Raw genomic sequence first — 27225 nt, forward strand, 5'->3', positions numbered from 1 at the left:
CACGTACCCTTTTCAAGTAAAAGGTACGCTTCGTTTCACGTGCTGCACTTGGTAGAGAGATACTCTGTCAGCGCTGCTTTCTGAACCACTTTCCTCTCAGGCTCGAAATGAAAAATAAAAAAAAAAATTCTGTCCCCAATAAACTTGCATCCATCCCCAAAATGTTCTCACCAAAATAACACCTAACCGTTGGGGTGGGCAAACCCACAGGATTGCCTAAGTTTGCTGATCAAGACAGACAGTGACACAGGAAGAGGAGAAAGGAATCTTCCTTCCCTTAGTGCTAAGAAATTACACTTACTTCTTTCTTCCTCCTTGACCCACTTATATTTTATAAGAAACAAAGAATCTCAGCAAAAGGGACGAAGAAAACCACTGAGGAAAAAACACAAGTTATGATGATGCCTGGGAATGCTGCAGGCACTCGGGGATCTTTCGGCACCTCCACGGCCGAGAGGGTGTTTTGGGGTGTAAGCGGCGACTGGGGATCTACACCTTGGCTTTCTAACATTGCCCAGGTATCCAGTTTAAAAATCTCTCACTGCTTTAGGCTCTGGTATTAGAATCTCACTCAGATTTTTCTTCTACAGCAGCAATACTTCACTAATGCAGACCACCCCCATCGTGCACTCACACCTACTGTTTGGAATACTCCGTTTATTTCTAGCTTCCAAGCACAAGACATGAAATTACTCCACTTGGCTTTTTGTTTCATCATAGAAAGTTTAACAACGGGAACAGGAAGAAAATTGCAAGACATTAGTTGTAGGTCATGTAGCGGGGGGTGGCGCTGAATTTCGCATACGATTTAATGACTTTGTTCACTGCTTCTAAGAAGTCTTTCTCTGTTGCGATTTTTCGACGTGCTCGGATAGCAAACATGCCTGCCTCCGTGCAGACACTGCGAATCTCAGCGCCTTTGAAAGAAAGGGATAAACAAATTCAACACTGACCACCAGTGGAGGTGACGCATACGCAAAATTGTTTAAAAAATAAAAAAAAAAATCAGCTCACCTGTGCTATTAGGACACAGTCGCGCCAACAGCTCAAATCTTATGTCCCTTTCAACACTCATCGAACGAGCATGTATCTTGAATATGTGAGTTCGCCCCTGAAAAAAGAGCGGAGGAGAGAAGTGCTCATGCTATGAAAGAGGCGACGACTCTCGGCGTGCAGCTGTCCGCATCCAGAGCAAGGGCAGATGGAAAACAAATCTTTTATTCGCTGCCCGACTACAGTTTCCTACGTCTGGACTAGCATGTGTAAGTGTCCATGACACTAAATTAAGAAAATAACTTTAAAAAGAGCTTTAATGGTAGAAGTATCTCAAGAAATCTCTCTCAAAGAGCCAAACAAAAATACATTCCAACTTTAGAACTACATCACGGATCTGGTTAAAGGATTCTTTATCTGTTGAGTCAGGACTATACAGTGAATATCGCTGTCTACCATGGCTTCTCGGCCAGGGATGGGATCTGTGCAGTGTGGGAAAACCTTTTTGGCACATCTTTAATCCCCCAAATTCCCGTGTAGTTTCACGTAAGTGAAGAGTGCTGCTTTTGTTAATTCTTGTAAACTGCTTCCAGACAATAATGCCCTAACTGAAGAAACATGCCGATATCAGAAAGAAAGCATTCTCACCTCAAGATCAGGCAAGCTAAACTCGATCTTCCTATCCAACCTGCCGGGCCTCATCAGGGCTGGATCCAGAGTATCGGGTCTGTTGGTAGCCATCAGCACTTTGATGTTGCCTCGTGGGTCAAACCCATCCAACTGGTTGATCAGCTCCAGCATAGTACGCTGCACTTCATTGTCGCCCCCAGCCCCATCATCAAACCGAGCCCCTGGCGAGAGCAGACACCCGTGTTTCACAAAGCGAGAGGGGGACCTGCGGCGCGGGGAGGAGGTGTCGCAGTCCCCCGCCTAGCAACTGGCCAAGCTGCTGAACTTCAGAAACGTAGTTTGGTTGGTTGGTTTGCCTCCCCTCAACCAAAATCCCTACCGCCCCGCCTTGTCTGTGTAAACATTGCTCTGCTTTCAAAGGACCCAAGTAATTCCTTTGGGGAAAAAAAAATCATTTCCTTTTCAGGCAGTAATAAAGATTTAGTATGTAGTCCAGAAGCCAAAGGGGGTTTTCATTAACAGTACTTTTTGCAAACACAATACAGAGATTCTTCACTAAAGTTTAAATAATCTGGATGTTCTAAATGTGCAAAAATGACTTCTCATCTGGGCTAAATATGTTCAAATTATATAAAACACTTCTTGATAGCTTCCTGGACATGGGGCGTGCTGGTAGTTGTTTTGCTAAATAGGTATTTACAAGCACATTACTTGAAATGCAGCAATCCAGATAAAGAATTACAACATGAAAAGAAAACCTGAAAGTTCTCTTATGAGATTAGAGCTATACATACTGCAAACATACCTCCAATGGCATCAATTTCATCAAAGAATATAAGACAAGCTTTTTTAGTTCTGGCCATTTCAAAGAGTTCACGAACCATTCGAGCTCCCTGGTAAAAAAAAAAAAAAAAAAAAAAAATCAGGATTTTGTTAAAGATTCAAGACACGTTAAAGAAAAACTATCACAACTAAGCTTTTCATGCTTCCAAACACTTCTAAGTTTCCAATGATAAAGCTCTCTTATTTGTACACACACACACATATATATATATATAACAGAACATTCATAGAACTTAAAGCGATTTATCAAGGAGAGACAGATTACTGCTCTTAAAAGTCAGAAGTACAGATGAAGCCAATTAGTCAGGGCCAAGTGGAAAGCAAGTGGCAGAGTTGGGAACAGAATCCTACTCCCAGAATCCAGAATCCTCCCAAACCACAGCTTAAACTCTGCACTGCAAAATCCATTTCATCGACGACAGCACAGTCCAGGTCTCAAAACCGACTGCCTGATCTGCAGAGATTTGTCTGACAGCGCCTCCCCTCTCCCTGTATCCCCAGCAGGCGAGTACCTTCACCCACCATATCCACGACGGTGCCTGGTCCCCATGACTGCACATCTGCAAATCACTCCACCCTCCGTCAGGTATTTGCTCTTACCTCTCCCACGTACTTCTGCACCAGTTCGGATCCAATTACTCTGATGAAGCAGGCATCAGTCCTGTTAGCAACAGCACGGGCACAAAGTGTTTTGCCTGTACCAGGTGGCCCAAACAAAAGTACTCCTTTGGGAGGCTCAATTCCAAGGTTAACAAATCTTTCAGGCTGTAATGGTGGGAAACAGAAGGCAAGGTTATGTGCAAATTAAAGATCATGTGCACCAAAGGGTATATGCAAATTAAGAAAATCGTCAATGAAGAGCAATATAAACCAGGCTAGGCTGGATTTCACTTGTTAAAACTAGGCCTCCTTTCACCCGGGTGTTTACATTCAGCTACATTATTCTTTTCATGCTTTTTCAAATGCTAACAGGTGACCAGAATGCTTTCAAAATAATAAAATTTTCCATCTGGAGGTTACTTACATGAAGCAGAGGGGTTTCAACCACCTCTCTCAGCTTTTCAATCTGCTCTTTACACCCACCAACATCACTGTAAGTGACGTCTGGTTTTTCTTCTACCTGTACAACAAGAAGGTGAGTGAGCAGTTAACAGCCTGATGCTGCACATCTCTCCAGGCTTTCAAGAGCCTAGAAGAAAATCCAGCTGAAGTAATCAGAATTACAAAACAAAGCAATGTCATAATATGTAAAGGCAGTTCTCACTTGCATCATGGTGACTGTGGGATCAATCTTTGGAGGCAAGGGGATATGGATTTGATACTTGTTTCTGTCCACCCTGGTGAGAAAGAATACAGACTGTTATTTTAACACTGGTTAATTAAACTGTCATGTAGAAACAACTCTGTAAATTAGAAGCTGAATTCTTAAACTGTTCTTTTCTCTGGCACCGAGACAGCCCAGCCCTGAAAGCTAACAGTCAGATGGGCTAGAAATTGGAACTCCTTCTGCAGACAAGTTTAAGGTTTCCAAAAATACTAATTCCAAGGTATTTTGAAAACTAAACTTCAAAATATCCCACAGAGCAAACTGGCAAAATATTGATTCTAGAAGTAACTGGCTTCACCTCCTTGGCAAACACTTCCTGCAGCCACTGTGTGTGTAACTGTGCAGGCTGCCCAAGAGGAAGCAGGCCACGCAGGCTCCCTGAAAGCTGGGACTGCTGGGACCCGAACTGAAAGGTTTCAGTCCATGACGCACGGTTCTCATCAGAATGACATCAAAATCAAAAGATTCCAGCACAGCATGCAGGTGAGTTACTGTCTTCCAACAGAAAGACATTAGTGTTATAATTTCAGCTATGGCAAAATTACGAAATGATAGTTGTTGAGCTGTCAAACTAATGGATCAGACGAGAAAGCTTCAGTCTCCAGGAAAACTCACACGAACATAAAGATTGTGCTTACCCAACTCTCATGCCTTCTTCTATGTCAGTAGGTGCCACCTGGTCACTGAGATCCACCACGAACTTGGCAAACTGCTTGACATTGATAATGTACTTGGGATCCTCGGAGTCTGCATTGATTATCTTTGTACACCTAACACACAAGATACAATTAACACCACCAGGCAGACAAACTACCTGGCTTGCTATTTGTATAAGCACCAAGATGAGAGTCATATTTTCCAAATACGCTGAAATAGCTACTGTGCTTGTGATTCTATTACTATAGCATCCTACAATAATTACAGGAATAACTATAAGTATGAAGTACACAATACGTCATCAAGCATAACAGTTCCTTTTTGACACAATGGTAAAAGGCACTTTCAATAAGCACAACACGTGAACCTTATTTTTTAAAAAAGTCTGCACGTGAGCTATAAGTCACATTTTTACAGTATGCAGCTCCACTCCAAAGCGGAAGAGTGCGCCCACCTTGCAACTTGTAATGGTTGCTCGCTTTGGAGAGTTTGCTTATCTGCAGCCAGATCCCAAAGGGCAGGAGGAGCCAGGCCGGTGTCGGATTCCTTGATTCCTGTGTAGGACACAGACAAGCTGAGGAGGAAGCAGCTAACTGGTACCTCAGCAATCATTCCCACACCGAGAACCTTACACACAAGCCTGCAGGAAGCTTTCTGAGCTCTCTAAAGCACACGCACACACGCCTTTGATGGACTTCCTAAAAAACAGTTTCCTAAAGAAAGGAGGCCTGTGTGCCTGTGCCAGCTAAACATGCAAATACCAGTCTAGTCATCCTCTAATACAATGTGTGGATGATTACAACAAAGCAGGATAGAAATGTCAGAGAGAAGCATATTTCCAGAAGTTTCAGAAAAGGAGTGACACTCTGCAAGTGCTTTCACCCAGGGAAAGCTTTGGTGCAAGATATCAGAAGCTAAGGGATTCACACAGATGAAAAACGTTATAAATCTCCCAAAACATGGATATAAAAAGCACCATCTCCATGATGTATTTGAAAGAATCAAGGATTTTACTGGAAAAGAGAAATTGCGGTCTTCCTGGCACAACTGAGGGCCACTAGAGGATTAGCAACAGGGCAACAAACATATATCAGTGAAACAATGAAAGAAAAATCAGGGAACAAATTAATTTTTATTGTAACTGCCATAAGTGGCCAGCTGATTTTAAATGCTAATTGCTCCGATATGCATTTCTTCATTATACAAGGACTGGTACAACTACTTAATGATAATACGTTGGGTTTTTGCAGTCTCAACGAATTATCTAGTGGCAGCAAGGGGCATTCATTTCATGCCACCGTAACACACAAAAATTACAGTTTTGAATAAAAATGTGTTAAGCTACAAAATTACACAGTCATATGTACAGATTAGCCCTGCTCAATCAAAAGGGCCATCACCCACAAAGCAAAAATCTCACGTTACCAAATAAAGAAATGTATTCTTTTGAGAAAAATAACAATAATAAACCAATGCAGAAGATGTTTAAAATCAGCTTCTTAAAACACTCGTTTTGGTATACATGCTCTTCTATCAAAAGTTATCTTAAGAAAGAAAGATACCAGTGAGCTCATTGATTTTCTTAAGTAGTTGTTGAATATCATCTTCTACTTGCTTGATCTGCCTTGAGTATGTGCTCTGGCCCTGGAAAAGAAATATCATGTAGATTTCGTAACTCAAATTATTTTCTGTTTAGGAAAAAATGCCAATAGCTGCTGAGCGTCAAGATTGCTGAGCTCTTGGTATAGCAGCCAACTATTGATCACAGCCAAAAAAGACAGTATTAAGTTCCAGTAACAATATTTCTGTTCACAAAAACAGAGTGCAGCTATACACAATCAACCAATTGCGCAAGTGGAAATTTTTCACATTTGTAAACTTCAAGGATTTGTTTTTCTCTTAAACTTGTTCAGCCTTATTTTTTAAACTATTTTTTTCTAAAGTTTAAAAAAGACTTAGTAAAAATTGTATATAGACAGAATTCTGTATACATTATCTGAAAATCATCTGTACAAGTGCTTTAACCACCTTACCCAACCTTTCTGTCATGCACAGAAGACAGCAGAAAGACCATGGGGCAAATCAGAAGCTAGATTCTTGCTTGTGATAAAATGCTTTACTATCTTGCCCTGCCTAATGCAGGCAGATCTGGATCTGGATTTCCTTTACAAGATCTCCTTTGTATCAACCTGGCAACAGAAAAGAAGCTGCTGTGGGCACAAGCCACATTTCAGAGCTTCGTGAAGGAGTCCTAGTGTTAACAAAATTCAGACTTCTGGCAAACATATCCAAATCCAGACACACGCTAAGCTGCAAGTTTCATTCTTCAAGAGTTCTTTCACAGACCCACTCTGCTCTCTGGTGGAGAGGGGAGATTTGCATTTTAAGCCTTATTGTCCGTGGAAAACACCTCCCAAGATGACATTCTTTTTGACAAGGTCCGTGTATCCCTCACTAATAGTAATTTAACATGATGGCTAAAAGCAAGTAAATTTGATGGGAGAAGGGGTCTTAAAGTTATTGTTCTTTATAAAGCAAGAAAATTGGTTAGTGAAAAAGCCCTAGTAAAGCCCTAGCTGTTAGACCCCTATGACAATCAGCTACGAGATAGATACAAAACAAAATAAAGGAAAAGAAAAAACGTCATTCCTTTCAAGCTAATGAACCTACTGGATTATTTTTAGGGTTGTGGGTTGGGTTTGGGGCTTTCTCGTTGGAAGGTGGAAAGGGAGAAAAGATTTTGGCAGGAGAGAGAAGCAAGAGGAGAAGCAGATTTACTAACTATTCACATCCCTCCACTCTTCCATTTTTTGAAGGGGACTTCTTTTTTTCTATTGGGGACTAATGCTTTTTTTCTTTAACACTCATGAATATGTACGCTACTTACGTATGTTTTCAGCAAGGCAATATCTCCTTCATCCAGAGCTGAAACAAGACAAGAAAGACTTAGCTTCCTGTTTTAAAAACAAAACCAGCAGTATCGATTCTGCTTCTAAAAGATGAAAACATATATTTTAAAGGGATTCTTTTGAGTTTCTACTTTTTCACTAAACCAAAGCAGAACAAAAAAGTATCAGACATTCAAGAAAAACAAAACAGGGTCTCCAGCTACTCTCTTCAGTCCAAAAATCTGTACCACCCAGAGCTCACAGCAAGCAAGCTACTTGAACTTTGCCTCGCTCAGAGTAGCTTACCAACCTATGGCTGTACAGAGAAGGAACTGAAGGTATCAAAACTTCATCTTTTCAACTTTTTGTTTCTTAATGTTTAAGAAAACATCAGTGAAAAACTGTCACCACTTTCCACCAGTGATGTCTCTTTTCCAACATGCCCAGTGTCAGCAGAGAACAGCAACCAAATCTAAGCTGGTCTCACTAACAAAAAACTACCATAAACTACTAAAGCAGCCTGGAATCAGTAACTAATACTGTTAAGTTTTAATATTGTAAAACAGAAAACATGGGAATGGTCATACTAGATGAGATAACCGGTCTGGTCCAATATCCCTTCTCCGACAGAAGGTCTGCGAACATGGCAAATACGAACATGGCTCCCCCTCCCGGGTCACACACTGTTATTAACAGCCCTTAAAACATTTGCCTTACGTGAATATTTCTCTCAGTTTTTTGAATCCCTGTAAAGTTTCAACAGCTTGCAGCAGAATATGCAGGAAGGAATCCCCCGATTTAAATCAGCATTGTGATTCCTTTTACTTGACTTAAACTTGGAATCTAAAAATTGTACTTGGGCCTCAGAACTAAGAAAAATGTAAGTCTCTATTACTGTCGTCCTCTATTTACTTCCACATCACTTGTCATTTAACAGACCTTTAACATTCTCTATCCCTTCCCTCCCAAGCTATCTCTTTCCCTGAACGAATGATAGCCTTCACCTTAAGCATCCCTTGCCCTCTGTCTTCCTCTTTTCTAATTTCACTGTTTCTTTTTATGATAGAGGGAACCCGAACCACACAGTATTGAAGATCTGGGTGCAGCGTGTATTATACAGTATTTTGAGAGGATTTTTTTTTGTGTTGATCCTTATTTCTTTCCTGATTATTTGTACTACCCCATTGATTTTTTGGTATCTACTAAACACTATGTTGTTATAGCTAAAAAAACCTTTCTTGAGTGGGAACAGTTCAAAGTCCATCCCTGATTACACATAGCATTGATTTTGTCTCTGGATGCGTTATTTAATATTTACTAGCATGAAATAAAAAGGCAAACGCAATTCAGACACGAGGAGCAACTGGCAATTTTCACCCAGTTGGCCACCTCACCCTCTCCTGCCTCCACACCATTACTTATGACAGTGGCAGCACAGGGGGTTTGACAGCCACTCTGCAGGACTCCGCCAGCGAAGAAAAAGAAATTATCACGTTTTATTAGGCTGATCTTTTAACTAACCATTAAACCGCAAAAGGCCTTCCATTTTACAAAGAGCAGATTAGGCTTTTTAGGAGCCCCGGCGCCGGGGAGGCCGGCCTGCGCCGCGGGGATCCCCCCGCTCCCCAGGCCCGGCGGCTGCCCCGCAGCGACGGGGGGCGATGGCCGCCGCCCCCCCGGTATTTGCCACCCACCCCACCGACCCCTCGCCGCGCCGCCCGCACTTCGCGGGCCCGATGCTCCTCGGCTCCCCCCGCAATCTTCTAGCAGCGGACGGACGTTTAACACCCCCACCCCACCGACCGCCCCCCGCCAGGGCCGCAGAGGCGGCACCGGCCCCGCCCCGGCCCCGGGGGCCGCTCGGGGGGCGGCGATCGCGGCGCCAAAACGCCCGTTAAAGGGATTTTTAAGTCTTTTTTCCCCTCCGGCCGCGCTCCCCCAGCCCCGCCGCTCCCGGCACCGAAATGGCGGCCGGCAGCGCCGCCCGCGCCCCGCTGCCCCGCGCCCGACCGCCGCCTCGGCCTTGCTCGGGGCGGCTCCCCGCCATCAACCCGGAGGCCCCAACCCGGGGCGGGGAGGCGGGGGGGGGGGGGGGGGGGCGGCGCTGCCGGTTCCGCCGCCCGTTGCCGTGCTACCGGGCCGCGGGCCCCGGGGAGGAGGCAGGGCCGGGCCCCCGCCCGCGTCGCCCCTCACCGCGGATGGGTTTGTCCTCCTTCTCCTCCTCCTTGGTCTTCCTCTGGTCGGCGCCCAGGTAGTCCGGCATCCCGGCGGCCCCGTCCCGCGGCCCGCCCTGCCCCGGATGCGTTACGCAGCACCGCCGGGGCTTCCGGCCGGGCCGGGGGGACACCAAAGGAGGGTGCACCGGCCCGCACGCGCCGCGCGCCCCGCGCCCCCGGCATCTCCTTCCCCCCCGCCACCGCTGCCCCCGCCGGCGGGTTCCGCCAGTTAAACCCGCGCCGCCCCGAGCCGCGGGCCCCGGCTCGGGCTACCGCGGGCCCGGCTGCGCCTCGCCGCGGATGCCGGCCCCGTTGCGGAGAGGCGGCGCGGAGCAGGCAGGGGGGCGGGGGGGCCGGCGGGGGGGGCCGGGCCCCGCCGGGCCGCTTATCCCGCCGCACGCCGCCGCCGCCCCGGAAGCGCTCTCCGGGCGCCTCCATGCGCCGGCTCCCGGCAACCGGCGAGGCGAGGCGAGCGGGGCCCGCCGCCCAGGCCCGAGGCTCGCTCCGGCCCGCCGCCCGCCGCCATGCTGCGGGGGGCGCGGGAGGGGCAGGTGACGGCCGTCACCGGGGCGCTGTCGGCCGGTAGGTACCACCGGCCCCGCGGGCGGGGGGCGGGAGCGGCCCGGCCCGGCCGCGGGGCTGCGGCGGGTGCCGAGCCACGGGCGGCGGGGGGGGTCCGGTATCTGGCGCCGCCGCCCGGGCCGGCGGGGTGCGGGGCTCCCCTCGGCCGCTGCTGACAGGACCGGGGCTGCCCCTGTGCGCGACCCGGGGGAACAAGGCCGCCCTCCCGCGCCTGCTGAGGCGCTGGAGCTGAGGGATCGTCTGGTCCTGAGGAGCTTTCCCGTTTATTTTACTGCACTGCCGCCGCTCCCGGGCTGCCTCTGCCGCGGTGCTCACCTCGGGTCCGCGTGTGAGCAACAAGTCTGGTTTCGCTGCCGGAGGGAGTGGCCTGTACGGGGGAGCGGGAACGCGGGGGAGATCGATCCAAATTTATCATTCCTGCCGCAGTTATCTCTTCTGTTACCAAAGCAAGGAAGGTATTAAATATAATCCGGCGTGTGCGTTCCTTTAACTGGAAAGCACCTTTCAAAAATTGAGAACGCGGTGGAGCGTTGGGAAGATACCGCCCGGTAGGCATGTGTTCTGGTTCTCGCAGCCTGTAAAGCAGCCTGGTGTTTGTAGAGCAAACTAGAAGATTTGGCAATCTGTAGCCTCGTGTGATGCCGTACTTTTATGGGCTTTGATGGGGTTTGATTAAAAAAAAAAAGTAAACCACAGAAGGTAAAGTTGCTTTTATGTTTTTGCTTATAGCATCAGTACTCTGTCAAGTGGAACCTGTGGGAAGATGGTTTGAAGCATTTATTAAGAGGAGAAACATAAATGTTTCTGCCTCTTTCCAGGAGCTAGAAGATGAGAAGGAACTTTCTGAAGAATCAGGGGATGAAGAATTGCAACTTGAAGAATTTCCTATGTTAAAAACCCTTGATCCAAAGGACTGGAAGGTATTCAGTTGATGTCGTTATAGATTAGTGTTAATTATTTTTGCTGGAAATCTGCTGTCAAAGTTATCTGCCATTCCCAGCTGCTAAAGGTCCCCTTCCTCCCCCCCTCCCATCCCCACCCGAACTGGTTTGTGTCCCTTAGCGTTATAGCTGGGTTTGTATTTTCTACGCGTAAGCAGTTGGTGAGGGCACGCTCAAGCGCACATCAGGGTAAGATCTTAGTCTTGAACTGCTGTTTTTCATTTTACTGCCTGTAAGCAGTAAATGTGTCTCTTCTCCCTGCTACCGCCTCCCTTATTCTGGAATTGCGTTAGCACTCTTGACCGCAATTCAGTCTTCCAATAATTGAACTTTCTAGGATTCGATGCTTTAATCCAATTTAGAGTAAGCTACTTGAATTTCTGTAACAGTGGCTTGATTTATTGATGTTTGGTTATTCAATAATTACAGCCTTTATGACAATTGTTCTTTTTCTAGTATTTATTGAGAGAGGGAAGAATTCTGCCTCTTGCTTTTAAAAGATGGGGAGGAGAACTGTTTTTCTGCATGTGTTGTGTTGTGGCTTTTCAGGTTGCATTTTTCAGTGTTTATTAGGGTTCTTTTTTTTTTTTCCTCAGAATCAAGACCATTATGCAGTTCTTGGGCTAGGAAATATACGATACAGGGCTACTCAGAAACAAATCAAAGCAGCTCGTAAGTACCTTTCCTTCATAAGCGTACCTTTCTTTCAGATGTACACAACTGTTTTCCATGTGAAAATACATACATGTCATCAACAAGCTTTTTACTATTTCACAGGCCTAAAAATGCCCGCTCTTTGATTTGTGTTGCTTACCGGCCTTCTAAATTCACTTCACAGCTCCAAAATCCACAGGCTTAAAGCTAGGGAATTCAAAAATTACACCGAGTTCACATCTCAGCTTCCTTGCCTGTGTTTTTCATCAACAACCTTGAGACTATAACTGTACATTTCTGCATTTTTGAATCTGCAGCCAGGCTCAGTGAAAGCCAGAGAAATACAACTAGCCCTGCCCTACGTGTTTCAGTAGGTTGGTACCTTGAAGCCCCCTTACGATGGTTAGCTGCCACGTTAATGCCAGTGAATGTTTAAGACGTACACTGCTGTTATCATTCTGATTAGACTGAGCATTGCATGGGAATGGAGCAGTAGCTCTTGAATTGTCAGGTCACTGAAGTTACTTAGGCCACTGAAGAGAAGGTCAGTTTTGCTCTTCTTTGGTCATTTTACCATGTGAAAACTGTACAGTTCCTGTGGCTGGCTCTCTGGGATATTACCAGGCTCTTAAAAATGTAGTCTTGTGAGGTTGAGTTTCCTTGACATTTTGGGTAAGTAAACAATAGAACTTGGAAGTGCCACTGTGCTGTTTAATGACGTCATGGGCCTGTGTCTTAAATCATGACGTGATTGAGAAGTGCATGCAGGTGATTGGGGGTATTTTATGGTACTTGCGTATGAAGGAACAATATGTTGGGCTTCACAGCTTTTTTTCCTAGAAAGCAATGTGACCAAGAGTTGACTTTGCAAGAAGGGTGCAAGTATTTAGTGGAGGGAGATTTAAAAGTACGCTGAAGATTGTTCAGTGGCCTTTATGAAATAAGCTGATGGTTTTGTGACTTGATCTTGCAAGCAGTTGCCTGTATAGCTGTACTGCTGTGAGTAGAATCACTGTCCCCAGTGAAACCACAGATGAAGATTAAGTTACTCCCAAATGTAAATGGGTGGAAATTAGCAAATTACCAACTTGCCCAGGAAGTTATGTTGCCTCAGGTACGTGTTACTTCGCAGTGCCACCGTGGAGCATGTGCTGATGTAGCACAGAGCAACACCTACTCTGGTGATGGTTAGTGGTCTCACTACTCTTGTCGAGCAAGAACTGGGGCATCTCTCTCTTTAGGATCCTATCAGCACTCAATTATTACATGGTGGTGTAGAGATGTGAGTCTTTCTCACCAGTGTATACTGTGCTTTTCCTATTTTTACAAGGATTCTGATTTGTTCTCAGAAGGCAGGTTGCTGTAACTACTTGCATGATATCTTCTCTCTAGTATTTTATAGTGAGCCAGGAAGGTCCATTTTACGTTGTATGATAATATGGCTAGACCTTTTGGCAAAGAAGTCGGTTTAAAATCTGATTTTACTGTTTAAACACTAGGACAACTTTGGTAGCAACTTTAGTAGATACTTCATATGTGTTAGTTAAATCTTAGGATTTAAGGCCTAAGTAAAGAGAGAGCTTGACCACAGTCGTGTGTGTGCTTAATGTTACCCATGGGTAAGTGCAGCAGTCTTCGCAGGCTCGTGGCTGTAGTTTCCTTGCTGAATTTCATCTTGGATTGTGTTCAGAACTTGAGTAAAGGGACAGAACACAATTTTTATTTTATCTGAACTACTTTGCTTTTCATTAGAAATAACAACTAAAATTACATTATTTATTTTTCTTTATTTTTTCAGTATGATTGCACAGAGAATTGTACAGTTTTGCACAGTTAAGGTCCTGAAACGGCATTATGCTTAAACTGTACACTTTGCTATGCATAATATTAGAATAAGTCCTAGAAAATCAGTACTACTTCAGCTGATGTAGGTGGAATAGAGTTTCTGAGTTGCAGTTATCTTGTGTCCTAGCAAAGATGAAATAATTCTGACAATAGTGTTAAATGAAAGAGAGTTCGTTAACTCATATCTGTTTTCTTCCCGATGTTATTTGGGGTTTGGTTTTTTTTATTTTTTTAAGTATCTATTCAGAGAAATGTCGATTGGAATTATTGTATTACTTTGTAGTTTGTGAGAAATAAATTGTTGGTGATGAAGCATTTCTAAACCTAACACATCTGTTTGCTAGATAAATCCATGGTTTTGAAACATCATCCAGACAAGCGAAAAGCTGCAGGGGAACAGATAGGCGAAGGTGATAATGATTACTTTACATGCATAACTAAAGGTAAGCAATTGGTCTCTTTTATTAAATACTGTCTCAATCTACTTGATTATCTGAAATGTATTTGTAGTGCTTTAGTAGGCTTTTAAGGAATTGCCAGTTACTAAAAAGCCAGAGAAGCTCTTTCCCATTTTAGAAAACTGCCTCAATAAATACAGATTACATTAATACAACTTCCCTCTGGGTAGATGCAGTATGGGAACGCAACTGATAGACAAACGGATAGTTTGTCTGCTGTGCCGCTTAGTGATAAAATCTGAACATTTGCAGCAGCGTATGCAAAGATGAACCACTAGAGGTAGCCACATACCTGGGATAAACTGGCGTGCTAGAAGGTAATTCCCCTAAAACACCAACAGCAATTGGAAAAATCTGAATTCTAATGCACTTACTCTGCCAACAGAGCATCTGTTGATTTGATGTAGGATACCAGTGTCTTCAGCTGCTCTTGTTTGCCCCCAGATGGCTGAGTGAAGTCGATTGAATAACATTTCCTTTCTTGCCTGTAGTGACCTAGAACACCACTGCTGGCTGATTCCAGAACCGTAGGGAGTGTTCTAGGTGTATGACTTATGCCTCCAGAAATGCTTTGGAGTTTGGCTTTTTTGTTTATTTTAAACAATTTTTTTTTGACTCAATAAGGTCAGGGCGGGAGGAAATCTTGGAATTTGTGTGTTCTAAACTTTCTCCTGGGTGTCTTCTTACAATACTGGTTAAAATGTTAGATGATATGTTAGGCAAGCTAATGATATTTTCAGTCTCCCTTAGAGTTGTCAAAAGGAAAAAAAGTTGCCAAAGGAAATTTTTTTTCCATAGTTGTAGTCCTGTCAGAAACTGGCGGGTATTTATAATAAGAACAACCTGCAACTGAATTCAGGAATATGCTCTGTGTTCTATATGCAAGGAGCAAAATATGTTTCCCCTTAACTGCTTACGATCTAAGTTTAAGGATAAAGAGAAAGGAAAGCACAAAGTGGCACGGAAGAGGAGTAATGCTTCCAGGCAGCGCCTTGGAGGAGGGAAATGCAGTGGTAGGGAAGGGCAATCTGGAGTAGGAGCAAGTGGTGATGGAATGGAGAGAAGAAACTTGGAAAGGCAGGAGTACACAGCTGGGATTCCGACCTGGGGCTGAGGAAGGAATGAGTGGGAGATACAGTGCTGGGGGAACTGAGTACGTGGGAGTGGAATTGGGGATCTGTATGGAAGGGACACCTATTAAGTGGAAGAGGAACCAATGGATGTGCACAGAATTTCTTGCATCAGGAAAATGGTACAAGGGTTACAGAAGCTCCTAGCTTGCAATGTAGAGGATAACTGGGGTCATTTAGAGTATTGGCAGAGGGAAGTCCCTTCCCAGAGGGGAAGGGAAGACTGGCAGACAGCAGCTCGTTGGTGGTCCCTTGCATTCCTTCCTCGCTCCGTTAACATGCACAGTGAGATCAGTTTACAGAACCACAGAGCACCAAGGTCTCCTGCAGCTTATCACCTTCTAGATCTGACCTTCACGGTGCAGTGTCCAGGAATGCACTCGGAGAAGCCCATGAATGATCACAACATGAATTTGATTCCTTTGACTTTTCACTCTTTTTGAAAAATAGTAGATATTGTAGAACAGACAAAGTAATTCCATGCTTCCTTGAGAGAAAACAAGTGTTTACCGCAGCTACAGCGTGTGTGATTTCCGAGTTATAAGATTCAGTAACGTGATGCTCCCCAACTGCAGGACTGTAAGAACAGGAAAACGGAGCGCATGCATGTTTTGGCTAGTAGCTATGTGGTATTTTATACTCTTTCCAAGTCTCAGTACAACTTCATCATGAGCTGCAAAAATCCTCATGAATAGCTCCTGTTCTTGCCAGTTCTGACATCATATTAACTCAGGGACTGTTTTTACTCCATGCCTGTCTTAGTAGACTGTTTTTTGTCAATTTATCTGCAAGGATCTGGTGTAGGATCAAAGCCTGAAGATGTCATGCCCAAACTCCCAGTGCCTGAACCGGATTTACTGCTATAAAATTATTTTAAATATAACCTTTGTTTATTATCGTTTTGTTATATCGTAATGGTTAAATGTGTTGTTTTTCATAAACATTTTCCTCCTACTTGGTTTAACAGGAATTGACAGCAATGCTATTTGGTGTCACTAAAATAATTAAATATCAAGCTGTACAGAATGATAGATCCAGCACAGATCTGAGAGCATCTTTTTAAACATTTAGAACCTTTTCTGTAACATTTCCACCTTGTGGGGACGACTCACTTTAGTCTCATGTTTTATGTCTGGTAACTTTTTTTCAGCTTATGAAATATTATCTGATCCTGTGAAACGACGAGCATTTAACAGCATAGATCCTACTTTTGATAACTCTGTACCGTCCAAAAGTGAAGCAAAAGAAAACTTCTTTGAAGTTTTTTCACCAGTTTTTGAAAGAAATGCCAGGTAAGCTATGTCAGACTGCCTTTGCTGTTGCTGGAGAATCAGCCTTTGCCAGCTCTTCTGGCATTGTGTTTGTAACAGGTGTGATTTTAAGGGATGCTGGGAGACGCATTAATTTGCTAGAAATGTAATAGAAGTAAAATAGTGCGTTCTCTATTATTTCGTTTTAAAATAATTTGAACTGTCACACTGGTGGCATTGACCCATTTGACCCATGAGATTTTAAAAAAAAAAAGTCTGTTCTCAGCTCCATATTATTTACTGTCCTTTTTGTACAGAGCCAAGTTATTCACAGAGTACCTTTTGTCCGCTTTTTGTAAGCTTCTCTACCAGGAGAATGCGTGTGGAGAATTTAATATCTACAACAATACAACAATAGCTTGTGCTCCATCAAGTCTCCTTCTAGGCACGCCAAACTTGGGCAGGAGGAGTTTGCTTTTCTGGGGGAGCTCCCCAAAAAAGGCCCAGTCTGGAGGATGTTTAGAAGGAACTCTCCTGTTTTCTTCCTCTTTCCTGGTGCCCCTCTGTGCTGGTGGGAGGAAGCCTCTGATTTGGGATTTTGATTCTGTACTTAACACATGCCACCTTATGAAGTAAGATTATATATATCATTTCTTGAATATATCCATTTATTTTCAGGTGGTCAAATAAGAAAAATGTTCCTAAACTTGGGGACATGAACTCGTCATTTGAAGAGGTAGATGCATTCTATTCATTTTGGTAAGTTAGCTGATACCTCTGTTTCTATTCAGTGTTCAAGACCTGCGATATAAAGGGCTTGCAGACCCTTTTGTACATAGGTTGTTGGCTGTGGTCTGTTCTGACCTAGTAATGTCACGAAATTACCCCACAGCTGTTTGGTGCCTTCCACAAACTGAGCTGGCTCTCTCCTAGCTAATACATCCACGTTGTAAATTCAGTTACAGCGGGCACTTCTGACAGTTCTCTGCCCACGATGGCTGTGAACCGAGTTGACCCACAGACTAGAAGTGGGGTTCATCTCGCCTAACTCGTGTTTTCAGTGGAGGTATCTACTAGCTGTTTAAGCTCCCCTAGTTAAGGGAGGTCTGTCTAGTCCAAAAAAGTCAGTAGAGTTTATGGCTTGACTCATCTGCTAAATACGGATGCTTATATAAAGATTAAATTAATTTCTCTCTGAACTCTACAGCCTGCACTGTATCTCCACTGCCTATAATGGGAGCTTAGACAACTGCACTGTAGGCATTTAGAGTTGGTGAGACTGATACCATCCTAAAATACACTCTGTCCTACAGTACAGATAGATGTAAATCATTACTTTCAATAGCACCTTGTGTTTTGACTTAACACAGTGGAATCATTGTAGGTGCAGTATAATTGTAAAGTATGTAGTACGAACTGTAAATAACAGTGTAACTCCCTACAGAAAAATTAATAGTAAAAAAGGTAGATTATTTGTAATAGTTTTGCTGGTTGGTTGGTTGTTTTTTTCATTCATTTGTGGTTTGGTTTTTTTACTTTGATTTACTCTAGGTATAATTTTGATTCCTGGAGAGAGTTTTCATATTTAGATGAAGAGGAAAAAGAAAAAGCAGAATGGTATGTAAGTAAAAAGAAATTTGACAGGAGACTGAGACATTGATACAGCAAGATTTTCCAACTTTCTATTAGACTGTAAGCCATAGGAAGAAAGGTAGCTGAACGAAGACTGAATTCCACTCTCCCAGCTTAGTTGTCAGTCATGGACTTGAACTGGACTGACCGTGGGCTTCTCTTTGTCTTATTTGTGTAAGTGAAATAGTTCTTGCTTGCATCACAGAGGTGCTTGGAAATGCGTGTTCATTTAAGTTCAGACTTGCAGTTCCAGCAAGTCCCAAACACAGGTTGAACCTGGAGCCAGAACAGAGTGGATGAGTACACAGGTATCATTTCTCTCTCCAACTCTTTATTAAACTGTGCTGAGACAAGCGAGACTTCCTAGAATTTAGAGAGATTAGTTCTGATGGCTTGACGTTAATAAAAATCGTGTAGTTGTTGATGTAGTGATAGTTGCTGAATTACTCAGACCATGTTGCTATTGGAAAATACATTCTATTTTTATCCTTCCTACAGTTATAAACACAGAATGTTCAAGTTAGAGCATCGAATCATTTAGTCCAGCACGTATTTCACAGGACACAACCTTTCATTTTGTCATCCTTATATAACCATAACTGGCATTGTATGAACCTCTTCTTCCAAGTTTGAATAGAAATAAATTTTGCAGTTAGATTCAGTGGTTAGCTTGCTTTGTGGCTAAAAGCTGTGCCATATTTAGGCTGTAGCTAGGCATGCATTCCTCTTCTCTTATGCCTTTTCCTGCTATTAAATTTTTTGAGCCTCTCTGGATCCAATGTTCTCTCTCCTGTCAAGGTTCTGTCGAGGCACTGTAATCAACTCCATATCGCTTGTATTTTTGATAAATTGTACAGATTAATCTTTAGGCTTCTCATTGGAAGGCTCTTGAATTATTTGCATAGCTCTTTTTTTTTTTTTTTTTGTGCTTGTTCCTGTCATTAGTGTCCTTTTTTAAAAATGTTTAGACAATTGGTACATAGTGTGCTGAACTTCACAGAGCGCTACGTTTCAGCTTCTGTTCATAGTTGTGATTCTTGTTATCCCTTCTTGGCAAAGGTGATGTTGCTCATGTTTTAAACTTTCAATCTACTCATAGTAGTCTCCTACTCTGTTCTGGGGATTGTTTTCTTTGTTCTGAGGTACATTGTTCTGTATTTGGTTGCGTGGATGGGAATATAGACCCCCACTAAAAATTCGCCTCTTTCTTGACAGCACTGGCAAATATTTTCAGATTATTTAGTCAGCCAATTTTTAATCTATTTAACCTGAGCTGTATTTTACTGGAGTGAATCTGGCATGATTTTACTGGAGTGAATCTGGCATGATTTTACTGGAGTGTCACAGTACTTCATAGAAAGTGTTCTTTCTGTGCAGATGGGTTTACTTGACATGGCCTATATTCTGTAAAATGGAGATAATTGACATTGATGATATTGCTGCCCTTTAATTAAACTGTATACCAGCATTTCAGTTGTTTTGCTTGGGTTTAATGTTAGGTCAACAAGTGGATTGCATTTTAAAAATAAAGTCCATGATCTCATTCCCTGCAATGACAGATAAGCAGCTTGTTTTGTCAGACGTTTTGAAGGTTTATGTAATTGTGTAAATGCTTAGCATTTTGAACATGAGCATGGGCCCTGAAACTTCATTTTTTGAAGTCTATTTTTGAAGTATTTAGAGAAAAGCATCTGTGTGGGGAAACTTTTTAAAAAAGTTTATTGTTGAATTTCTAACAGACTGACACTGTATTAGCAGGGAACTAACTATGCTTTCCCTTTGTAGTCGAGATGAAAGGAGGTGGATTGAAAAGCAGAACAGAGCTGCCAGAGCATTGAGAAAAAAAGAAGAAATGAACAGAATTAGGACACTTGTGGGTGAGCATGTAAACTGCTCTTTTTTTAAAGAGAGATTTGTTAACTAACAGTGGAAATTTCCTGTTTTTCTTTTGTACGTGATGCATCCTTTCTTCTGCCAGACAATGCATACAGCTGTGATCCCAGGATAAAGAAATTTAAGGAGGAAGAGAAGGCAAAGAAAGAAGCAGAGAAGAAAGCAAAGGTAGAAGCAAAACGAAAAGAACAGGAGGCAAAAGAAAAAGTAAGTTAACTACTTCATTTGCGTTGAAAAACGCTGGTTCATCCACAGCTGATCCACTGCTTCAGCTTCTAGATGTGTCTGAAAGCTACTGTTAGAATCATATTGGGGTTTAAAGATGTGTTGTCTTTGATCCCTGTGCAACAGGCAGTGCAAGATTGACAGCCTTTTAAGAATGAGATGAAAACAAGGAGCACAGATCTGAAACAAAAAAACTTTTAAAACTGTGTTCCGTTGTTGCATACACTTCCTCTGGTTTAGAGGCAGTCGTTAAGTTCTGTGGCCTACTTTCCTTTTTCATAAAATGGATACAGCTGTTTGCCTTGTGCGTGTGGTCTGTGAATGGTTGATTGGTATGAAACACTTTGAGGTAACGTATTTGATTAATATTAACAGTTAGGAAAAGATGGCTCTGAAAACAGCACCAGGAATGAAAGGGAACTGTAAGGTGCCAAAAAGTGACTTGAAGGACAATACTGGAGCACTGCAAGATATTATGTTAATAATGATGCAGGAGAAATGTTGGACCACTGCATTTTTCCAAGCTTATACTCTTGGGGCAGGCATAGGAAATTTCCTACAGTTTTATGTATTCACTGTAGAGGAAGTCAGGATTTATAAACTAGGGGTCCTCATAGTGAGTATTTGAATTAGTGCCAACTGGTTTATGTTTCATCACCTCCCTCAGAATTCTTGGAAAACCAAACATTAAAGAATTGATGTATTTAAAAAAAAAAAAAACAAAAACAAAACAAAACAAAAAAAACCCCACAACAACAAAAAAAACCACAAACAAAAAAAACCCAAAAAAACCAAACCACTAACCAAAACCCCACCAGAAACAGCACATTTCAATATTGACTGACCCTGTTACAGTGTGACTTTGAGTTTTTTGTTTGTTTTTTCCTTTTGATTGCAGCAAAGACAAGCAGAATTAGAAGCAGCACGGTTAGCAAAAGAAAAGGAGGAAGAAGAAGTTAGGCAACAAGCATTAGTAGCAAAGAAGGAAAAAGAGATACAGAAAAAAGCAATCAAGAAAGAAAGGCAAAAACTGAGAACGACATGCAAGGTATTTAAATATTATTACAGTGAAATACAGGTTAGATCAGTGAAATTACTATGTTGGCTTAGATCAGACCCTATCACATGCTTGCTTGTTCTTATGGCTGGAGATGGGTACGGAAAGTGGGTTTAGTAAAAAGCAAAATACTAAAACACATACTTATCATACCGTTTTGAGTTGTGAGTAAAGCTGACCAAATAGGTCCAAACACAGCAGTGGCTGAAGAATGCTGTGTGTTAAGCCTTTGTCTGAAGGAACAGGACAATAAAGTTCAAGAACTTTGTAGAACATGTATTTCTGCTTCCAGAACTGGAATTACTTTTCTGATAATGAGGCAGATTGTGTTAAAATGATGGAGGAGGTGGAAAAACTTTGTGATCGTCTTGAGCTAGCAAGGTAAGTCTTCCTGCTGCTGATTTCTGCTCATTTTGATACCCATCTTTCTATTAGCTATCCGTTGTAACTTAATAATTTATTTTTAGTCTGCAATGCTTGAATGAAGCACTTACATCCACAACAAGGGAAGGAGGAAAGGCGGCTGTAGTAAAACAGGTAATTATGCTGAGTGTCAAATCAAAATAACAGAATAATTTGATTTGTGAAATCTACATGACTGAATCGAAGTAAGATACAACATAGCTGCTCTGGAATCCTGCCTGTTAAACACGAAAACCTGAGTTTCAGAGTCCCCAGGCAGACCTGATCTCTGCTATATTTTACACAGTGCAGTTCATGGCTGGTGAAATAACCAGGGCCAGCTGAGAAAAAAAATATGCACTTTTAGTTAGTAAAGGATACAAAACCTACCATTTGTACAGTATACAGAAACAGTGGAGGAATTTAATTTTGCCCAGCAATGGGTAGCAATTACCTAGAGGGGAAGGAGGGCAGTCTTAACCTATTCTGTTACGCAAGAAAAATCCTAGTCTAGGATCCGTGACCTGGGGCTAGATCCACAAAAGGACTTAAGTGCTGCAGGCTGTAGCCACTGGAAGGGCCAGTGGGTTGGATACCAAAGTATGGGAAAAGCAAGATGCTTGTGATCAAGATTTACAAAACTCAGCAAGGATCTCCCTAAACTTGGCAGCAGGGAAAAGCCATTTGGACTAATAAGGCTGAACCCACATCCTGCAGAAAGAATAAGGCACTTTCTCTCATCTGCTTTGGATTCACAGCTGTGAACTTTCTCTCCTGGTGGGGAAGATGATCTGTGCCCATCCCTGGGTCAGGTTTACTCATCAGACAACTTAAGACTCAAATCCCTCCTGTTCTACAGGGGACTGAATCCAATCTCCCAGTCTCCAGGAGAGCGTTCCAGACACGGGACAGTCACCTTTCTGTCTCTCTGTTAAAACTGTTCCACTTTTGCATTAATAAAAATTATTTGTCAAATAACTTTCCTTTTGCCAGGAAGATTTTATTATGAGATAGACAGCGAGAAACCTACTTTGAGCATCCTGCCAACAGGCATAAGTGCATAGCTATTTTTAATATTGCCAAGACGGGACTGGGCATACTCACAAGCAAATATGTTAAAGATATGTCACACCACAGTCTCAAGATGTGATTACAGTTCACAAAGATGTGCGATGGATAACTTAAGTTCTGCTGAATTGCTTCCTAACAAACTACACGTGGCCATCTAACCCCGAGTAAGCACTTAGTAACTAAAATCTGGGTTGTTGCAGTTAATGCTAACTTAGTACAACTATAGTTACTGAGAATTTCTGGCATAACCAGGCTTAGGTAGCAGTTAGGTTGGAAGATCTGGGAATCAGTGTATTCAACGTGGATGTTTAACTGCCCTCACTAGTCACTTTAGGTTCTTAATACTTTTGTGGATCTGTCCCTGTAAGTCAGGAGTTAGCAAAAGTTGTGCCTTAATCCTGGAAGTGTTCGTTTAATTTCCTAGTGAACTTGTGATGGATTCCTGCTGTAGCTCCTGAGGTGGGATGGCCAAATTTACGCACGGGATGGAGGGAAATAACACTGAAGCAGATAAGCTCCTCCATTTCCTTATGTATAATGTATGGAACAGAAACTAAGCAATACTTAAGGCTCAAAGCAATTCCAGAGAGAGAGGTTTGTGTCACTGTAAAACGTATATAAATAAATAAATAAATAATGCTTGTTTACAATCCTTCAGATAGAAGAAATAAATGAACAAATAAGGCGAGAGAAAGAAGAGGCAGAAGCTCGTATGCGCCAAGCAACAAAGAGTTCAGAAAAGTCAACTACTGGTGGTGGAGGGGGAAGCAAAAATTGGCCGGAAGATGATTTACAGTTGTTAATTAAAGCTGTGAACCTCTTCCCAGCAGGGACTAACTCAAGGTACTTCTCAGGTTTGGTGTTAAAAGCCCAACTAACAATTTTTAAGTAAATAACAAGCGTAATACAGGTTATTTTCAGACCATCCTAAGTATGATGTCAGTATAAGGACTCCCTAAACTTCCTCCTTTTCCTTGACTATTGAGCAGCCTGTGGTTTGTCTTCTTTTAGCACCATGCTCTACGTGTCACTGGAGTTAGCTCTGGCCCTCTGTCTTGTTTCCCCCCAGACTTGGGCCTCAGTCCATCAGCAAGATTGTACTGAGGTGCATGTTTGCACAGGGCTTGCTACAGGATAGGCTCCTGTCATTAAAGCAGAGAACAAAACCGGAACAGTGACCATGATGCAGCTGGCTAGGAATACAAGTGTGTAAGCTGCTTCCAGTAGCTCCACAATGAACGTGAGGCCGGTATCTCCTCTTACACGGTAGGAGGAAAACAGCCAGAGATATGAGTTCAGTGCCCCAGCTCACTTTCAGGAACAGCCAGGGGAAAAGGGAAAGGCTGGGCTTCACAGAAAGCAGCACTGGCAATCAGCTTACTAATAAGCATCAAGAACAGGAGCATGCCTTAAATCCTGTTCTTTCCCAGGAGTGAAATGCCTTCTTCTACTTAGGATTCACAGATTTGAAGCCTCCATTACAAGATTTGGATGCTTACTTTTAAAAAAACAAGCTGTCATACTCTTTATGGAGACGATACCAGTACCTGTTTCTGCACTGCAGCTCAGCAGCTAAGAGTACTCATTGAGAACACAGGCCTAGATACGATCCTACTGTCTGATCAGGTGCAAATATTCCCCTCCATTTTCTAAGAATGCACTAGGAATGATCTTGGGGCTAGGGCTGTGCCAGGTCTCTCCTGTTGAAGCCCCTGTACCTGATGGTTAGGTATTCTTTTGGGAGGCAGTGGAAACAGGGTTAGTAACTTCTCAGCCCTTTCGGTGCAGCCTGCAGTATTTAATGTCAGAGGTGCTTAGGGAATTCAGGAAAGCAACAGCTGAGCAGAGTTTTGAGGATTAGAGGTTTGCACTTACACACCTATATTCTATCCTTCTGTATCAAGCCAAGAAGCTCCCCTAAGCTGACTGAATTCTTAAGGGAAACTTCTGCATTTAGTGACTGAAAGCTTTCCGGGATCGTTACCGTGACAGTTTATATGTGTTTAAGTGTGATGAAACTTACTTAGGAGTTGATATAAATGTGTACGGGAGCTTGAAAGTAGCTTGTATGAAGGTAAGCTATTATGTAATATGCTGGTTTACCCTTTCTGTTCTTGCTTTAGGTGGGAAGTTATTGCCAATTACATGAACTTGCACTCTACTACTGGAATAAAACGAACCGCAAAAGATGTCATCAATAAAGCAAAGAGCCTCCAAAAGCTTGGTATCTATATTACCTTATTTTTGTAATAAGATGGTCTGCATGCTTCCGCGCAGCTTGATTTTCTTTGAACCACACTGTGTTTCTATTATGAGAAAATCCTCTGTATATCCCCAAAGGAAAAGTAGTTCAGATGGAAGATTTAGAGGAGCATTTATGTGACTCAGTATTTTCAACCTAATAGCTATCCTGTACGTTACCACCTCATGAGCGAATCTCAGGAATTCTTTTAATCTAACTCGATGCACAGATGTCTAGGCCACATGCATTGCCTAGGCTCCTCTGCACTCAGAGAGACACAAACTGGCCTCTGAAAAAGCTCTCTACAAAGGAAGGCATCTAGAAAAATGATGCTGATGAAGCTATAGAGATACTTTAAAAAGATGAATGGGATTCAGCAACAGACTCAGACACCTGAATTAATGTGGCTCATCTCTTCTTATAGTAAATGGAGCCTAGAGAGCTGGGATACTGAGAGGAGGCTCTTGAGTAAGTTCTTAAGGAAAACCAAAACACTCCAAAACCCAAAGTTTAAGGAGTTTCTCCATTCCAATACCTGCACAAGGGGGACCCAGGCTTTCCCAGTGTTCCTGACTGCCCCTCTGAGACACTGGTACTCTAGGTAATATGTAAGTTTTGTGCCGCAGCCTGCCCTTGAGAGAATAATCCCGTTTGATTTCAGCGAAGTTGCAGGTTCAGGCTTAAGCTTATATGGAGGAAGTATTCATCTGAGCAGTATAAAGCAGGGTGGGGGTTGGAGAACCTGATACTTTGAGTAAAGTTTACTAGACCCTGAAAGATTTTTTTTTTTTTTTTTAAAATCTACCAACCTTTCTAACATTATTTTAAAGGAAGTAGGAATTAGTTTTTTGATTATGTGATTATTAGTTTGCAATAATCTGCTACAAAATGTTTTTATTATTACATCCAGTTTTAATTTTGTTGCAATAATTACTCTATTCAATGTCTGTTGCTCATAGACCCTCATCAAAAAGATGATATAAACAAGAAAGCATTTGACAAATTTAAAAAAGAACATGGTGTGGTGCCTCAGATGGACAGTGCTGCCCCTTCGGAACGATTTGAAGGTAAAGGTGGAAAGGGAGCCCTTCTTGCAGAATTGTCTCCCCTGTGCATTTTAGTAAGAAAGTAATTCAGAACTTACTTAAGACTTGCTTACAAGCAAATTTATGTAGCAAGTAAGAAAGTGATCCAGGTTTGGGGTTTCAGGGTTGTTTTTTTTTTTTTTTTTCTTTCAGGTTTTTAGTACTGGGTAGCCCTTAGGTCGGACTAGTATCACAAAACTGCAAGGATTTTAAATCAACTATAACAGATTCTACAATATATTCTTATCTCATAGACACCTTATTAAATATTTAATATTATTAAATATTATTAAATATTATATATTAAATATATAAATATTCTACAATATATTCTTATCTCATAGACACCTTATTAAATATTTTTTTCTTACTGTCATTTTTGCATTTAAAAACAGGATCACCATTGGATTCATCCCCTTGGACTACAGAAGAACAAAAGCTTTTAGAACAAGCATTGAAGACTTATCCAGTAAATACTCCCGAAAGATGGGAGAAAATAGCAGCAGCTGTTCCAGGCCGGTCAAAAAAAGACTGCATGAAGCGATACAAGGTAAGGTGCCTCACCTCCTTCTCGGATTGTAATTAGCCCGGGTCTTGTTACAATCCTTTGCTTTTACTGTTGCGCTCCTTACCAGAGACAGTATCTGACAACAGCAAACTAGCACAAGATGGAGCCTTATGGAGAAACTTTTTTTTGTTTTGTAACTCAACCCCAAAAGAGCACTAAGGACTGAGTTTTCCTCAGTGAAAGTAGTGGTTCTGGCAGCTGGGAAGGGAAGTCTGTCTCGTGAAATCTGTCTTACAATTTGACAGCAAGCTCCTGTAGATGGTAAAGTCCTATCCCTAGCCTCCTATAGGCAAAGTTCCTGCAACAGGGGAAGCAGATGAGCATTGACCTTCCATTAATTTATTTGTGTCTAAGAGGAACTGTTTTAAGGTATTAACCTGTCTAGATGCCTCACTATGTTGAGAGCTACAGTGTTTCAGGCTGAATATATGTAGCGTTCGAAACCACAGCATCGTTATCAAGTTCCACACTTAGATGAATACCCTTTTTTTTCCCCCCACAACTCTCCAGGAACTCGTTGAAATGGTCAAGGCCAAGAAAGCTGCTCAAGAACAAGTGATGAATGCTACTAAAGTCAAGAAATGACTCTTACTGACAATCTTTGTTTTATAATAAAAATGCAAATACTGTACATGT

General features: G+C 42.5%; 2 protein-coding genes across 5 annotated transcripts; one reads left to right on the forward strand and one right to left on the reverse strand.

The window, feature by feature from the left end:
• Positions 1 to 510: 510 nt before the first annotated feature.
• PSMC2 (proteasome 26S subunit, ATPase 2) lies at positions 511 to 9712 on the reverse strand. Of its 2 annotated transcripts, XM_082310690.1 has the most exons (13): positions 9532 to 9570; positions 7338 to 7375; positions 6489 to 6639; positions 6013 to 6094; positions 4905 to 5004; positions 4432 to 4563; positions 3731 to 3803; positions 3491 to 3586; positions 3067 to 3231; positions 2429 to 2516; positions 1642 to 1844; positions 1015 to 1111; positions 511 to 917 (listed from the first exon to the last, which is right to left on the reverse strand). In XM_082310690.1, exons 3-13 carry the CDS (start codon positions 6522 to 6524, stop codon positions 760 to 762), a joined length of 1230 nt encoding a protein of 409 aa, XP_082166816.1. In that variant the 5' UTR covers positions 6525 to 6639; positions 7338 to 7375; positions 9532 to 9570; the 3' UTR covers positions 511 to 759. The 2 variants fall into 2 exon arrangements, with proteins under 2 accessions (XP_082166816.1, XP_082166815.1); XM_082310689.1 differs by lacking the exon at positions 6489 to 6639 and having other exon boundaries at positions 513 to 917; positions 9532 to 9712.
• A 286-nt stretch (positions 9713 to 9998) lies between these two features.
• Positions 9999 to 27214, forward strand: DNAJC2 (DnaJ heat shock protein family (Hsp40) member C2). 3 transcript variants are annotated; one of them, XM_082309523.1, is made up of 17 exons: positions 9999 to 10136; positions 10866 to 11056; positions 11674 to 11749; positions 13921 to 14019; positions 16315 to 16456; positions 17093 to 17173; positions 17966 to 18031; positions 19832 to 19923; positions 20025 to 20146; positions 21063 to 21212; positions 21514 to 21602; positions 21689 to 21758; positions 23353 to 23537; positions 24818 to 24918; positions 25896 to 26003; positions 26417 to 26571; positions 27100 to 27214. In XM_082309523.1, exons 1-17 carry the CDS (start codon positions 10079 to 10081, stop codon positions 27172 to 27174), a joined length of 1860 nt encoding a protein of 619 aa, XP_082165649.1. In that variant the 5' UTR covers positions 9999 to 10078; the 3' UTR covers positions 27175 to 27214. The 3 variants fall into 3 exon arrangements, with proteins under 3 accessions (XP_082165649.1, XP_082165650.1, XP_082165651.1); XM_082309524.1 differs by having other exon boundaries at positions 10057 to 10136; positions 10955 to 11056; XM_082309525.1 differs by lacking the exon at positions 9999 to 10136 and adding an exon at positions 10573 to 10591 and having other exon boundaries at positions 10955 to 11056.
• Positions 27215 to 27225: the final 11 nt, after the last annotated feature.

Source organism: Platalea leucorodia (genome assembly GCF_965183815.1).
Source record: "Platalea leucorodia genome assembly, chromosome: 4".
Lineage (NCBI taxonomy): Eukaryota > Metazoa > Chordata > Aves > Pelecaniformes > Threskiornithidae > Platalea > Platalea leucorodia.

Coding starts and splice junctions, on each gene's coding strand:
- DNAJC2 (XM_082309523.1), top strand. CDS start 10,079: ATGCTGCGGGGGGCGCGGGAGGGGCAGGTGACGGCCGTCACCGGGGCG. Junction 17,174..17,965: donor GATGCATTCTATTCATTTTG/GTAAGTTAGCTG, acceptor GATTTACTCTAG/GTATAATTTTGATTCCTGGA. Junction 23,538..24,817: donor CCAGCAGGGACTAACTCAAG/GTACTTCTCAGG, acceptor TTCTTGCTTTAG/GTGGGAAGTTATTGCCAATT.
- PSMC2 (XM_082310689.1), bottom strand. CDS start 9,601: ATGCCGGACTACCTGGGCGCCGACCAGAGGAAGACCAAGGAGGAGGAG. Junction 5,005..6,012: donor GAAAATCAATGAGCTCACTG/GTATCTTTCTTT, acceptor TGTCCTACACAG/GAATCAAGGAATCCGACACC. Junction 4,564..4,904: donor CAACCATTACAAGTTGCAAG/GTGGGCGCACTC, acceptor CTTGTGTGTTAG/GTGTACAAAGATAATCAATG.